The sequence below is a fragment of the Carassius carassius genome, chromosome 43 (genome assembly GCF_963082965.1).
Source record: "Carassius carassius chromosome 43, fCarCar2.1, whole genome shotgun sequence".
NCBI classification, from domain to species: domain Eukaryota; kingdom Metazoa; phylum Chordata; class Actinopteri; order Cypriniformes; family Cyprinidae; genus Carassius; species Carassius carassius.
In genome coordinates this window covers 6,147,680-6,164,776 of record NC_081797.1, presented here as the reverse complement: position 1 = coordinate 6,164,776, position 17,097 = coordinate 6,147,680, and the positions used below count along the sequence as shown (strand labels likewise).

The 17,097-nt window shown below is 37.4% G+C and overlaps 1 protein-coding gene across 3 annotated transcripts in view; it reads right to left on the bottom strand.

The window, feature by feature from the left end:
- Positions 1-6,156: 6,156 nt before the first annotated feature.
- Positions 6,157-17,097, bottom strand: part of man2a2 (mannosidase, alpha, class 2A, member 2) — a 33,400-nt gene continuing 22,459 nt past the window's right edge. For 2 of the 3 annotated variants that reach the window (XM_059536775.1, XM_059536776.1), the window contains exons 17-25: positions 16,422-16,544; positions 16,230-16,344; positions 16,014-16,147; positions 15,699-15,840; positions 13,892-14,025; positions 12,951-13,028; positions 12,501-12,695; positions 12,203-12,316; positions 6,157-8,038 (exon numbers count right to left, since the gene is read on the bottom strand). In XM_059536775.1, the coding sequence (XP_059392758.1) occupies positions 7,886-8,038; positions 12,203-12,316; positions 12,501-12,695; positions 12,951-13,028; positions 13,892-14,025; positions 15,699-15,840; positions 16,014-16,147; positions 16,230-16,344; positions 16,422-16,544 (1,188 nt within the window). In that variant the 3' untranslated portion in view covers positions 6,157-7,885. The remainder of the gene's footprint in view (positions 8,039-12,202; positions 12,317-12,500; positions 12,696-12,950; positions 13,029-13,891; positions 14,026-15,698; positions 15,841-16,013; positions 16,148-16,229; positions 16,345-16,421; positions 16,545-17,097) is intronic. The other variant, XM_059536777.1, reaches the window with a different exon arrangement.

Sequence of the window (17,097 nt, the reverse complement as noted above, 5' to 3'; positions counted from 1 at the left end):
GTGTTTTAAAAACGTCGGGTAGGAGTTTTTTTAACATCTGTCTTCCTTGTACTGGGATACAGAACTAGTCTGCACTACTCAGACTTATAGATCCACTGCTATGTTTGTGTGTGTGTGTGTGAGAGAGAGAGAGAGAGAGAGCGCGAGAGAATGCCTTAATGAGCTATAATAGTGCAGTTGCGGTTTGACGAGTTTGACCCGAATGCGATTATACTAAGGACATCTCTGCTGCACTGAATGACTCCCTTTATTTTCACTTTTATTTGTCTTAGTGGTCTAGCTCTAATGCCCTGAGATTTGAACCACTAAACAAGATCAATACCATCAGTGTGTGTGTGTGTGTGCGAGCTCCAGCTGAGTGTGTGAAGGCTTTGAGTAACTTTGAGTGACTTTGTAACACAACAAAAGGGCTGTAATTTGTTCCAGTCAACTTTTATTAAAAGTTCGGACTGTTTTATGCACAAAACTTCTTGCACTTCTCTAACTTCCATCGCAGTTACATCACTCATCATTTGTGCGATAAGACCCTGACAATAAAGTCTGCGTTATGCTTTCTTTGCTAGTCAAAGGCAGCTCTGGGAAAATTCCACTGATTCGATCAGGAATGACTTATCTGTGCATAATTTCTGTTGCAACAGTGATGTAGCAACAGCATCAGCAAAGTGAACCATAACAGCAAGGAATTAGATTACACACAAACCTCTGCCTGCTAAGAGCCTCCGGCACGGATTCAAAACAGTGGGAATCACAGACAAACAAACGATCGAAATGCTGAACTGAAACACAGCTCGATGTGCAGAGATCTTATCTGTCAGTCATGCAAGATACAGTACGGTCTTAGGTTAATTTGAGGTGCCCGCGATCAGAAACACCTTGATAAACATCACATTTCTTATTTTTTATGTCATAAAAATAACTTTTGACTTTACTTTTTTTAGATAATTTAGGTTTGTTTTGTCTCCTCTGTCTCTGAGCTAATTAGCACGTACCTTAACAAATGGCTCAGTGGATTTCAATTATGGGTTTTCAGTAGTAGTGTTTGAACAAAAAGAAAGCTTTGTCCCAGAGGTTATTTTATTGATTTTCACATTGGAGTTTGACTTCAAAACTTGTCAGTGCTAACACAAAGGAGCCTCAAGAGGAAATGTGTCATATATTTCCCAAAAGGTCAGAGTCAGCCCTGAGACATGAATTCAACTGCTATTTGTGGAGCTCTGGTTGGACATTATTTATATATATATAATCATGTGACATTTGAGTGGAACAAAGATACAATGGACCTATAAACCATACAGTTCAACTGTTCCAAAAAGCTACTATGCTGCCTTCATAGGTAGCTACTTTCTAAGGAAGCATGTTAAGCAAAAGAGGAGCTCATTCGGAGAGCCCTTCATAGGCAGCCACAAAGACAACCCAACTCAATTAATTCAAATAGAATTGACTAGCATGCAGCTATGCTAATGATGCAATTAGAGTTGTAATCGGGCCATAAAAGTTAGGCCCGACAGGACCAGAGCCCGACAAGTACATTTTGATTGACAGCTTTTTAAAGGCCGAACCCGTTTACAGCCCGACATTATTCAAATGTGCGCACACACACAGCTCTTTTGCCTTTTGTCAAGATTGAGTCATTTATACATGTTTTAACCATAGACTGTATAAAAACATGGACGTAGTGTCCGTGACGTCACCCGTAGACTTCTGAAGTGTGGTTTCTGAAGGCTAAAGTGTGCAGAGCGGGCTGTCGCCATCTTGGCAGCGCGTCACCGCGTCACCGCGCGACTCTCCCGGACAAATAAAAAATGGGCAAAAAGTCGGGTGACTGACTCCCTTTTGCAGCCAGCCTCAAGCGGCCAGTCGAAAATTTGCAGTTTTAGTCACTTCCTTATTGGCCTCACAAAAGAGAGCGGGAGGTTGGCGCTCGGTTTTAACATAATTTATTCATAAGGCCTAAAAAAAAAAATTTGTTTGGTTCCGGTTTCCGACCGACCCTGTCAATCTATGTGCAACCCAAATTTATTTTATTTTATTTCTTTCACACATCGTTAAAAACCATTAAGTATTGCATCAAAACCCTTTAACTGTCAATTCCTAAAGTGAGCTATAACTTAAGGTTTGGAAATCATAACATTAAGAGAAACACGGGGGGAGGGGGGAGTAAACAATATATCGCGGAACAGAGAGGGCACTGACAACATGCTGACAGACAGGACATTAACATTACCAGCTTACTTTTCATATGAAACAAAGTCTCATTTGGTTATTTCACCTTTCAAATGTGGTCATTTTTTAAAGAAATGTAAACAATAAATACCGTTTTGTGGCTCTTGAATGTGTCGAACAGATCGCTGTAAGTTAGATCATCAGTTAAAACTAACTGATCGTCTCTTGCTTCTAGTTAATTTATAGCATCAAAATCAAATAAACCACATAAATGAACATAACAAAGACTGTTGTTTGATTACAAAAAGATGTCTGTACACTCCGTTTTTCAAGTTCAAATCCTCCATGTTAATCTACTATGAGATCGCCTGTCAAACTCCCGCGAAGGCTTTTTGTGTGTGTGTGTGCGTTTTGCGTGTCTATGGCAACAACAGACTTTAAACGGGAATACAGAATCACTGTCGTAAAAGTACCGGTACACACATTTAAAATCAGCGCGCGTGTGTGTGTGTGTGTGTGTAAAACTGCCACTGGAGAAAAAATAAAATAAATAAATAAATCCCTACCGACCAATGACCTCAACTGACAACCAACCGGAACCAAACTTTTTTTTTTTAGGCCTAACTAACGTAGACTAGACCACTTGGAATTTGGAATAAAGAAATGAAGTAAGTCCCCTGTGACATCTTAACATCTCAGCACTCTAAATAAACATAGGCTCATACACGCGCTCTAACACACACTCTACAGATCACATAATTCAGATGAGAATTAATAGAAATATTATTCTGTATAAAGAACGTGAGAATAAGTCTGTTCTTAACTCAGCATCCACTCTTCTCTCTTGTGGGAAAAAAGTCCTCTACTTCTGTCTTCTGAGCTTTTAGTGCCACCGCGTCGACCTTTTTGGTAGCACCAGTTGCTCTGGCCACGTGATGTAATGCTCAAATCTTATTGGACGGCCTGTGGTTTTTGCTTTGCGAAACTGAAAAGATTTGTTGGACTGGTTCATAAAAAAAAAAAACATTAACATTTTCGGTGTGCGAATGTTCGTGGTCTATGTGGAAGCATCCATACTTAAATGTTTGGTTATTATAAATGTTTGGTTATTTCTTGATGCCAATTGGCCATAATTCACATGGAGAAACGCACCATTGGGCTAAATTAATAACGCACGCATTATGCACTTCGCTACATGAGGCGTGCAGTGGGTGATCATCAATATTTCATGTGCACTTCATAGGACGGCCTAAACTTTCCACGTTTCGATGACGGCAGAGGAAAACTTACACTGACTGTTTTTCATTCCAGCTCCCAGAAGAGGGAGGAGAGAACTAGTTTATGGAAATGGCACATTTAAAATGCTTTCCATAATTAGTTCAGCTGGGAGGAACTGGATCTCATATTCAGCGCTGGAAGCTTTTGCCTTCTTGGCATTAAAAGTTAGACTGAGACTGCTACATGCATACTAATTGAGCAATGAGACAGAAATATGCATGGTCCAGCTACTAGTGAGGGCGATGTCATGTTGTTCCTCATCTTCGCTGCTCTTCTAAGGGAATACTGGATATATATTTCCTTCATGCTCAGCTCACTCCCATTGATTTGCCACGCGACCGCCAATGTAACAAGCTTGTCTTTGACTTATAGTACAAGAATCAGTGCTGCCGTCAGTTTGCACTGTTGTATTTTTACTTCAAGTGCTGTGAATATCTGCAAAGCGCACCTTATTATCCTCCTTAGATGTTCTGCAATCATTTAATAGGTTTTATCAGACTCTTTAATGGACCGAAGGAGAGGCACAGATCTTCGAGACGAGGGCACTATTTCTGTTCTATTGAAATGATTCTATTAGGCTGAATTTAGTGCGATGTATTGTGTTTGTCATGTTTTTAGAGGAAAGGTTCAATGTGCTCTTTGGAGGTAGAAAAGAAAAAGTTCTGCAGACATTCAGAACGAGTAGGTGGTGCCAGATTGTTTGAACTGAAGCTCGACTTGCATCCGAAGCAAAATAGAATGCATTTCAGAGCTGGTGTAAGGATGTTTATTCAACACTTCAATGAGCATATCAGATGAGTTGCTATTGAGTTCGGCTTAATTTTGCAATAAGCATATTGTTTATTCACTCACAAATATGCTTTGATCTTATTTCAGTGAAAAGTCTGTTCTAAACCAGTTTTTAAATCTTCTAGAGCACATCAGATGTAGTGAACGATCTTCACAATTCTCTTTGCTATAAAATGAATACACTCAATCTCCAAAAATAAAGTGTAGCAAAACTGCTTCATGTAATTCATGTGCAGTCTTCTGAAACCATATGACATATTAGTGCAAGGGACAAAAGGGAATTTCAAAGGGTCGTTCACACCAAAGATGACAAATATACTCATTTAAAGGATTATTAGTTCATCCAAAAAATTAATTTCTGACATTAATTACTAGCAATTGACACCAATGGATGGTACCTGATTATTATAAGTGCCTTAAAGGGATAGTTCACCCAAAAATGAAAATTCTATTATTAATTTCCTCCCCCTCATGTCGTTCCAAACCTGTAAGACGTTGGTTCATCTTCAAAAAATCAAATTAAGATATTTTTGATGAAATCCGAGAGCTTTCTTACCCTGCATAGACAGCAACGCAACTGCCAGAAAGGTAGTTTCATTGTTAAATTGTTCAAATTGTCCATGTGTTCAACTGTTATTTCATGAAACTACGAGAATATTTTTTGTGCATAAAAAAAATAAATAACGAATAACGGCTTTTGAATAACAAAAACATTGACAGCCAATCAGAATCCACCAGCTTTGAAGAGCTCAAGCATTTAAAGCGGCAGATGACAAAACTGCAGCGTGCGTTTATAATAAGCAGACCGTTACTGTGTGTTTTTACATATGCTATACAGTTAACATTCTTGGTGTAAATGGCCAAATTTATGCACAAATTTGTTTGCTTGAGAAATGCAAGAACCAATCATCTTTGTGTCATTTTTGAATATGTAAAATCAATTCCAGAACTAAGGCAGAGGAAAATTTTCTGTGGTTATAATGTCTTGCATTTGTCAAAGAATGCTTTAGAATACAGCAAGAGTAATATGAACTACTTCCTGGAGCTTTTTTACAGCCCATGGACATTGTATGGGAAAAGTGCAGCTAGGACATTCTTCAGAGCTTCTCATTTCGTGCTCCACCTGGCAAAGAAAGTCATATGGCTTCTGATCAACATGAGGGCGAGTATAAATGACAGCATTTTCATTCCTGTCTCAACTAATTCCTCATAAATGTCTCCAGCTCTATCAGTGCCTCTGTCATCTTATTGAAGTCCTCAGTGGTGAGATTGAGTTTTATTACCATCTCAGATTTATTTAGAAGAATTGCCTCTTTCTCAAGCGCCTGGGCTCAGGGAGCAAGCTGCTCTTTTAATACACAAACCCGTCTGCTGTGGAGGAAACCGAATCTGGTCTCAGCTGAGCGTGAAAGGGCATTGAAAAAAAATAACAACCATACAAACAAACAAAAAAAGGCCAGTCTGACTTCAGTAGACCTGTCAGCACTGTGAGAGGACAGCGGTTTTTCCAGTTCTCTCCAAAGGCTGTCTGGTAAATCAGTACCCGATATCCCGGCTCTCACAGAGGATGTTTAGATATAAAAAGCATCTATTGTGAGCTTTTGTTAACTGAACTCAACATTTCAAACCCCATGCCATTAAATGCAGACAACTCCATACTGCCCCCTGTCTGCGCTTCATAGCACAACAACAAAGCCTCAAGACATCTGACAACAATGGAAAGCAGATTCTAATGCAAAAAAATATCACTTCAAGATGTGAATCACTCATGTGGGATCTTTGTTAAACATCGACTTTAATGTCTTTGCATTTGCTTTTATGAGTCATTTTTATGAACACACACTCTCAATGTCAAACCAAGATAGAAAATAAAAGAAACGACAACAAAAGAATAAATTAACCCCTCATTTCACTGTCATTTCTTAAAAAAAAAAAATTCAATCTCAGAACACTCAACAAATAAAGGACATCTAACAAAGAGATCTGCCAGTATGGAACGAATATGCACAGGAAAAACAAGTATGGAAATGAATCAGAACGAATTACAGGAGCAAATGCTAGCTACTTTGGGTGCCAGAATGTGTTCCAAAGCAATCACAGAGAAGTTTGGCACTCCATACTCAGAGTTCCTCCTGCAGGGAATTATCTTCCGGATAGGACGCTACTCCGGAACTTGATTAGCTTGAGAAGCCGATTGATGGCCTGACTGATGTAAATGGACATGGGCGCACTACAGAGAAAAGTCAGTATAAGTGAGAACATTTTTCTGTAATTTCAGATTTTCCCTGGGGAGACAGACAGACCGGCTGGGAGAGGTGAGACACAGACAGCATTCCCATGTTCAGAATTTTCCGATTCAAACAAACCAAGGTGACAAAAGCCAAAAGGGACGACTGAAATGGCTCTGCTACACATTACAGATGGGTTTCCTACAGCAAGATAAGGCCTAAATGCAGTTTGTGTGGGGAAATGGGCTAAATCTGAGCACAGGAACCCGTCAGTACCCGCACTACAATCGGATATGAGTTCCGTTTACCTGAAAATACTGTGAGAAGGTATATCAAAGCAAATAGGTCGATGACTAAACTGATCTAAGTCTTGAAATAAGACCATCTCTGCATATCTGTTCCCGAACAGCATTTAAATACGACTCAAACCGGCATATAAAATGACAAAGTATAAATGCACATTCTGCGGCTTGTTACTATGCCATGGTACAAATAACAAAAATGTGTTGCGGATAATCCACAGCTAGCTTATTAAGAAGCAGCTTTATTTATTAACAGAAGATATGGTGGATAAAGATTGTAAACGTCAGCTCACGACGCGCGATTTGAGGCTAACCAATGAAAGCGCTATCCGAAGACCCGACCGATGTAGGATCACAGACGTCTTCTTCTGTCAGTGAACGGTCGGGAGCCATTCTGAAAGAAAGATTTGTAAATGCCGCATCTGTTACAGCACTGACAGCCTTCGCAGGCCAAGCTGGGTGATTGACATTCATAGAAAGAAAAAACATGCGGCTGCCTAGCGTAGGCAGAACCGTCCACAGCAGAGATAAAGAAATAAAAGAACAACAATGACACAGATTCAAGCGTAGCTTCCAAGGCCTTAGGAATAGAAAACAAATGAAATGGAGAAACCAAGCTTCACATATTGCACTGAGTCCCACAATTTTGTATAGATCCAGTTGTGTATGTAGTTTTTGGGTTATTTACATACAGTACGAACTCCAGCGATGAAAGAAGTAATAAATGAGAAACTGTCAGCAGTTCCAGCCAAAGACAAAAAGGGAAGAAAAATAGAGCTAAAAAAACAACGGTCGGCACTGCTGGAATAAAAAAAAAATTCACCGATTAGTGCTCGTCTGATAAAATCTTTCTGAAAAGACAAGAGAAGTAAAAACACACATGGACATTCTTATCTCAGCACCCGGGCCGGCTACCAAATCTGACTTTGGCTGGAACGTTCTCATCCTCGAGTGTTTATTTTCCATTTTGCAAGGGTTTAGTCAGTGCCTTCGCGTTGATTCAGATACATTAAGTCTGGATAAACAATCTCCAAAAGAGTTCTCTGCTCATCCAGCTGTGGTACTCTGCTTTAGCACAGGTTACAAGGGTCCACACGGAGAGCCCGGTTCTGGTGCAACAGTGTTCTAGCACAGCTTGAGCTTGTAGGCGGAGATCTCCATTGGCTCCAGATTGATGGAGGAGTCGTTGGAGAGCGGAGGCTGAGAGTGCATCAGAGACAGAGACATGGGCTGCAGGAGATGAAGATCTAGCCCACGAAACAGCCCCGAAATAGAGAGCTGGGAAGACAGATCAGAGACTCAGATTCAGAGGGACTAAAAATAGACTTTATCAGACCTAAATGCATCCACACAGTTTAGACCTGTTCAAATGTAGTCAAACATGACTATAATGCAAAAGTATCGAATAGGAATATAGAAATATAAAGTAATAGTATGGGGAATTATTTTTTTTTATTATTATTGTGAACAATACATTCACATACCTAAATGAATTGTATGTACTCATATATTGTATACAAATGTGTGTGTGTGTGTGTAAGATGAACAGCTAAAATTACTAAATGGAAAAAAAATAACTAACAATGAAACAAAAACATATTAAACAAATTGTAATATAAAAAAAATAAAAAATGACAAAGGCTTTGGCCAAAAATTTGTAAATTCTGATGTTTTGTATTTATTCAAAAGGTACTCAAGACTGATTTTCCTCACGATCCTCTTGTTGCAATGTTGGGATGGGCCCCTTTTCTGGAGACCTATAGTTTTGATCAAATCCAGACAGCTCAATACGGAATGACAATAGCAAAGAAGACAATTTTGTTCATGTGGAACAAAGAATTTGTACCTAAATTCAAGAAATGGTTTAGAGAGTCCAGCAATGTGTTACATATCAAAAAGATTTGATATGAGATTTTAGGTAAACTGAAGATAGTTTTCCCGGATTTTGGAGTTCTTCTTTGAATATCTGCAAGGTGACTACTGATAACTGTATTTAAACATTTGGACACATACTTAAAATTTTATAAAGTGTAGCAATGTGTCACAATTATGGTTTTCTATAATTGGGTAACCATTGGTATTGGTATATATTATTAAGGATTTATTTATATTTCTTGTATTTTTTGTATGTGTATATATACATGTATGTATGCTGTACGTTTATGGGTGTATATATGCATATACTTCTGCATGTGTGAGTGCATATGTACATTTATGTGTTTATCCATTGCATCATTATTATAGGTCCTTTTTTTTTTTTACTTGCTAGCATGGTGTGGGGGATTATTCCATTAAATGATAAAAGCTTTAAATAAAAAAAAAAAAATATATATATATATAAAAAAATTTGGTCACACTTTATTTTAGGGTCCAATTCTCACTATTAACTAACCATTAACTATGACTTTTGCCTCATTTAACTCCTTATTTGCTGCTTATTAATGGTTTATAAGGTAGTTGTTAAGTTTAGGGTATTGGGTAGGATTATGGATGTCATGCATTATATGTACTTTATAAGCACTACTAAACAACCAATATGTTAATAATAGACATGCTAATAAGCAACTAGTTATTAGTGTGAATTGGACCCTATACTAAAGTGTTACCAATTTAAAAAAAAAAACATAAAATACACATAAAATTACTAGGGCTGTCATTTTAACAGGTTAATAAATTAGTCATAAAAAAATAACGCAATTAAAACATTTAAATGCAGTTAACGCACTGGCCCGCCCCCAAGACCTGTACATCATCTTACTTTTTATACAGTTGACTGCTGACAAATATGAGCATAAATGCAGTTATGCTCTAAAATTCAAGATATCGGAGCAAGAATGCTCTTTGTCTCATATTTATATCATTTAAAAAGCAATATCACATGAGCAGCGAGAGCAGTATTAAACGAGTGCTGATTTTGTGTTGAATATCACAAGTTTAAATATGATTTTATACTACAATTTAGTAAAAAAGTTGATATTGTGTTATATTTTAAACACAATATTATGTGTTTTTGCTCAAATTGCAAAGAATACATTACCGTTAAAGCCATAGCAGAATTGTTGTGCGTCTTTAAGCAACATAGCTGTGTTTCTGAATTAATCCGCGTTTTAAACGAATCATGTGAATCAATGATTCAGTAGTGCGTTCATAAAGTGATTTACTTTATTCCCGAATGAATCAGCCATTTGAACGAATCAAATAAAGACATCTACCGCCACCTGCTGGCAGACTTAGTTTCTTATTTAGAGTATCGTTTAATTAATAATACTACTAACAATAATAAAAACATTAAATGGATAGTTCCATTTAGTCATTTACTCTCATGTCCCTCTTGTCATTAAACCTTACTTTTGTGGAACATAATAAAGCTGTTGTGGTTATCAATGACTTTCACTGTATAAACAAACAATACAAATACAAATTATCTTCTATGTTCCATATTTTATGTTAGTCCATTGTAGCTGAACTGTTTGTGTAATTTTTTTTTTGGTTTTTTTTTTTGGAATGAATGAATTAATTAATTAAATACAATTTCTAAAGCTACAATTTGTAATGTCTTCTTGATACATTCTCATTTAACACACAAAAAAATATCTTCATATAATCTTTGGTGGATATTTTCAAAGTAAAACTTATTTTGCGATTAATTAATCAAAACATCATGCAATTAATTCGATTAGATTAAATTTAATCGACTGACAGCCTTAAAAATTACTAAACATTAAATTAAAATGAAAACTGAAAATATAAAAAAATAAAAGCTAATTCAAAATATTAATAAAAACGATAATAGTATATATAAATAACACTAAAACAACAATGACATTAACACTAGAAATATTTTAGGAATAAGTAAGTAAATACACATACACACACACACACACAACACACACACAAAATAAAAATAAATAAATGAATATGTTTATGATATGCTCCCCCTCAACACATTTGCCACCTTTTAAAGGGATACTCCTCCCCAAAATGAAAATTTTGTCATTAATCACTTACCTCCATGTCGTTCCAAACCTGTAAAAGCTTTGTTCATCTTCTGAACACAATTTAAGATATTTTGGATGGAAACCGGGAAGCTTGTGACTGTCCCAAAGACTGCCAAGTAAATTAACACTGTCAAGGTCCAGAAAAGTATGAAAGACGTCGTCAGAATAGTTAATCTGCCATCAGTGGTTCAACCGTAACATTATAAAGCAACGAGAACACTGTTTGTACACAAAGAAAACAAAAATAATGACTTTATTCAACAATTCCTTTCCTCTGTTTCTCTACACATCACCATAGCTCCATTTTGGAGATTATGAGCTGAACGCAGGCAGTGTATGTTCTTCTGAGTCAGCCGCGCCACAAAGTTGCGCTGTTTTCTTTCTAATCAAAGCATAAATATACGTATAAAAAAATTATTTGTGTACACAACGTATCCTCATCATAATGTTACGGTTGAACCACGGATGGACCAATCTGACGATGCTGGACCTTGACAGTGTAACTTACTTGGCAGTCTATGGGACAGTCACGAGTAGTGATGGCAAGGTTCGCTAAAAAAAAAAAACGATGAGATCTGAACAGCACACGTTAATATGTGTTTAAACTAAACTCATTTAAGCTTTGTCAGTTTAAACATTTAAGAGCCAGTGAGAAGATTTGTGCGTGCGCTCATCCGCAGCGCGCAAACCCGCGCCTCAGATCGCGCGTAAAAATCAAACTCTCTTTAAAGTATTGTGTTTAAATGGACAAATTCAGACAAAGAGTATGTCAAAATGCCTGTTTTGTTAAGTATCCTACAGCAGACACAGCCGGCTGAACGCAGGCCTACTGTATCAGTGCATTCTCCTAAAGTGACAGTCTTTATATTAATCGAACAGCAACAACAAAGAAATCATTCACTGTTCTTGATTAAAAAGCTTTTATAACTTTAATAAAGAATAATCTTTCATTTATACAGTCCAATATGCAATGCTGTTTTACATTTGATTACTTTATTCAATTTCTGTACCTAAAAACTTGCTATACCTACCTAAAAAAAAAAAAACTGAAAATCACTGTTTATTGTTTGTGTCTTTACTCTATTGTATTTATTTTTGCTGTTGCTTTTTAGTTGGATAGAATATTCTTCTTTTTATATTAGAAAGTATAGTTTTTCCATTAACATAGCACATACTGAACTGCACCGAAACCGTGACTCTAAAACCGTGAAACAAACCGAACCGTGAAAAAGTTGAACCGTGCCACCCCTAGTCACAAGCCTCTCGGTTTTCATCCGAAATATCCTAAATTGTGTTCCAAAGACGAACGGTGCTTTTACGGGTTTGGAACGACATGGGGGTAAGTGATTAATGACAAAATGTTCATTTTGGGGAGGAGTATCCCTTTAAGTCTTATTAGTGTAAGTGGTTTATTTTTTTTTTTTTCTCAAGTCAAGACACTGACCTGGCCTTGTGTGGTGGTACAGTTGAAACCAGGGTTCTGGGCCTCCAGACCACAATCCAGACCCAGTCGATGGAGGAGCAGAGCCGTGTAGGCAGACGGAGCGTGAGCGTCCTGCTGAAAAAAATGAAATGATACCAAATAAATGCCAGTGAAAATAAATCCCCCAATAAAACCACCAGACCACAAAATCTTAAATCCTTGAAATGTGAAAGTTTTTTTCCCCATTTACAAACTCATCAGTTTCACAGCAGGCGAAATCGATACAGACATACATTTTTCTCTCAGGGCTCTCATTTACCAGTCTTTGGATGCTCCTGAGGTTCAACAGGTGGAAGTCGCAGGGCAGGGTGCCAGCCAATGGAGCAAAGGTACGAATGGGCGGCACCCCATGTTTCCAGGACAACACGGGCAGTGCCAGCACCTCATGGTTCAGGATGGTGGAGGTCATGTGACTGAGCAGCGACGGGAAGCTGACTGTTCTGCTGTCCACCGGCTGGAAAATACAGACATGCATCACGTAACTTTCTAGGGTCACGGTACGAGATGAGCTCAGTACAGGTTCTAGCTCTACACACTACTGATCTACAGCCTGTTATCATGTGAAAGGTCTGCGGGCACGGCAGCACAGGCAGAGATAGTGGACAGGAAACGACCTTTAGCCTCTTAATCCAGGTGGAAACCTGTCCCTTGTTGCTAAAGTAACAAGCTGAACTAGGGCTCCATAAAACTGCTACGCCGCTAACGTTACCTCCTCCTGGCCGTGTCCTAAAATACCAGCAATGATTTTGTTTATGATGTTGGTGACTCTGGCATAGGAGCCAGCAGGCTGCATGAATGAGGAGAGAAAGACAGGGTGATAAGTGATAGACAGACAGAAACAAAACACAAAAAGAGGTTATGATGGACTGGAATGGAAAGAAATACAAGTCGGTGCTTTGTTAATCCCTATATATATATAAAAAATCATTGCTTTATATATTTTTATTTTAAAATTATTTTATTATTAATATATACTTAATAATACATTTGCAATACATAATATATAGTGTTCAATATAGGACACTGTATTATTTATAAACTGTCAGGAGACAGCATGATTAAAATAAAAATATATATTATTTAAATCAGTCTGAGTCTGTGTGTAAAAACTCTGAAGCCCTTTATCTATTATTACACACTTGGACTCAGAATGATACTGTCCCCAGAGCCTTCACACAGCTCTCATGAGTAACAATAGTGTGCCCCCTACAGGACACTGGGTGAAATGAGCATTTACATACCCCTAGCACTGGTATGGGACACCTATATTTTGGTATGCATGACAAGATCTCTCATGCGAAGCTGAAATTGCAAGCTCCAATCAGATTAATCAACTGCTAGGATTCTCGCCAGTCAGGGCGCGCAGGGTTTTATCAGTCAGCCAGGAAATAAAACTGTATTAAAAATGTGGCAGGCTGCACTTCGGAGAAAAATCTAGTCGTGGTTGGTCTCATCTAATACTTCAAATATGCTTGAGGCATCCACTAGCATTTAAACTACAGCTATGTTCTGCTTTGAGTGTATAGTTGTATTATTATTATTATGGGCGGGAAATTATTTAATTTGTCATCTAAGTAGTCAGAAGAAGCATGTACAAATCCAGAGTCTGAGTTTGGTTCATCTGTATCCTCGTATCCAATCAGAGCTCACCTTTCCACCGCCACTCCTCCTCTCCAGCAGAAGACGGAAGCGATTGGCCGTTCGTTTGTTGTCCTTCAGACCCTGCCCCAGACCCCTGTTATCGTCTTGCATCAGTCTGCGGTCCAGGATCACCTCCAGCTGACCTGCAGGGAATGGAAAGAGCGTACGAGAGAAAGGATGAAGAGAGAATGACGGTAATAGCATAGAGCGAGGCAAAGCATTAGACAGTACACTCACTTCATCTTCATTATTGGATACATTGCATCAAATCAATACAGAAGCAGAGCACAGTGTCCCACTGTGAGTGTTTTCCTCCTCCCGACCATCTCAGTCCCTGATTCATGTTTCATTCTGCTAAGAAACTCACTGCTATAGACCTAAAATACCAGTGTTTTGGAATCAAGTCAATACGGAATTGAAAACAGCATAGCGAGGAGAGTTTTTCTCTCTATTGTCAGCTCAATATGGTACATGGGTGAAAAAAGTTTGATTCCTACTATGGTAAAAGCTCAGCTCGTGAATATTAATTAGGACATGCTTTTGTTTCTTAGTAACCTTACTGAAGCATCTAGCCACATAACAGAATATTAATAAGCCAATTAGTCAATGCTGTTCAAATTTATGTAAACAATAAAGTAGTGTGTTTACTAGGGCTGGGTTTTGACACAAATTTCACAATTCGATTCGATTCTCATTCACAAGCTTGCGATTTCGATTCAATTACCAATTTGATTTGATTGGATTCAATATTGATTATTTTGAATATACATCAGGTAGAGTACATGCCAAATTTTCTCAAGGAAAAAAAATCTATCAACTGATGATGTAAAGTATAGTAATGTAGTACCAACTGACTCTCATGAATAATGTTGAAGTTTAAAACTGACTGATTTGTTAGTTTACTTAGAATATATATTACTGACTGATTACACTTAATTAAGTTTTTAAAATAATAAAGTTACAAATACGTAATATTTCTACTTCAATAAGTTATAAGTATATATATATATATATATATATATATATATACATACATGCATACATACATACATATATAATGGTGGCTCTTATTAAATCTTGATGGATTTATTCAAACATAAATTAAACACTAAAGAACAGTTACATTTATAATGAATATGTTATTTGGTGCATATATTTAGCAAAATGCCCTCTCTTCAGTTTTGTTTTCTATCTGAGTTTATGCTCATCTGAATTTGTTTTTCTGAGATAAATGAGATGGTCATTTTTTACAAGACGTTATATTGACGTTTGCGCGGAGGAAAAACTGATTGAGAGATAACATGAGACATAACATGAGCCTAAATGCAGTTTTTTTTTAAGATTATATAAATAATATCCAATTAAAAGTGGTGTGTTTAATTGCAATTAAGTTTTTGCACAATTGTTATTTATTTATTTAAAATAAAATTAAAATTGCATAAAATTTCTATAGAATTGTAATTAATAAAATATCTAATACTATGTTATTTACATTAAATAAAAAAAAATTGTGTTTTGTTACATGATTTATATTTTAAATTGCCATTAAATCAGTGAAACTTATAATTTACAATATAATTGTACAATATAGTTATAGTACATACAATATAGTTGTCATTAATATTTCAGTATTAAGAGTTTTTTTTTAACTATTATTATATGATGATATTTTAAAGTTTATGTAAATAACATCCAAGTAAAACCAGTGTTTAATTCCATTTTAGTTTTTGCACAAAAAAAAAAAAAAAACTAAAAATAAATTAGTGAAAAGATTTGTGTCACCGTTGCAATATCTGCGTTTGCGAAGCCTACTCACCGCTGGCCAGGCTGCTGACGCCCAGTGCCTGGGCCGTGTGGAGCGTGAGCCTGTATTGGCTGTCCTGAATATATGCCATGGCAGGCATCGGGTAGAAATTAGCCTGCAGTGGAAGTTTCTGGAAGTACCGGCGAGGCTGGATCTGACGAGCAGGGAAAACACAGAGCATGAGCTTGATTATCTGGCCAGAGAGCAATCGGAGTCTAGGACAAACAGTGGCTGATTGCTTCAATAAATCCAAGATTATTTTAAGACTCCGATGAACAAAGCGGCAGCTTGATAAACCTCAAGAGTCTGTGGACGTGTGTACTTCACCTGGAAGCCGTTGAGGTCTGTGTAGAAAGTATCTCCGCTCTGAATGTCGGTAACCAGCCGCATGGCCAGCTCCTTGTTATTCTGATCTCTGATGTCCACCATGGTGGTGATGTCCAGAGAAAGACCATCGACTCCTGAAGTGATATGTCAGGAAGAACTGATCAGTCAGGGCAAAGATGTCCTCACACGAGCGAGACAGATGGATGGAGAGAGTACCTGGAACATTATGAATGCGGACCGTCTGCTGGAAGTGTTGAAAATGTGCCACAACCTCAGCGAAGAGAGGCCCTTCCACCACACGCACTACAGGGGCTTCTCTCTGCGAATACGGCTGAGAGCGAGCAGGGAGGGAGGTGTTAATTGTTTGGTAAATTGCTTTTCGCCCCAGTCAAGACTAACAGACTCTACCTTGGCATTTCCGTCCGGCAGGAAGAGATAGGCCCCGCTCTTGTCCTTGGAGGGTCGAGTCCCGTATGTGAGGAACTGAATCTGTACCCTCACCTCCTGAGGATCGTCTTTACGTCGAACGCTCTGATGGAGCAAGAGAATTAATCACTGTAGACTTATCTGCTGACTCAGACTCTAAAAGACGACTCAACAGCATATGTACTACAAAAATAGGACAGGGATACGTTTCATTCCTTTTGGCAACAATAAGAAAAAAAAAAACTTGTCCAGATGACTGAACATAAAAATAGACTGCTGATGTCATAGCTTGGAAACTTCCTTTTTTATTACCATGAAATATTTGCTCCGTGGAGCTGATTTTCAGCATTTTTTTTTCCTTCTATGAGTCAATTTTTTTTAGTGGTGCACAAATATTAAAACTCTGGCTAATACCTACAAGCTGATATTTATTATTATAATTCAGGTTACGGCAGGCATTATAGTTCAATACCACATTACCTATAATTAAAAAATAAATTACTCATGTTATGGCCTATATTATAATTTTGTCTAAAATATATATATATCATTTATTTTTTTTTAGTAAATTTTTTTTTCCTATCAGTCATAACATGAATTATCATTTGTAAAAAAAATTATCATTGTCATATAAGATATAGGAATACTCAGGCATCAC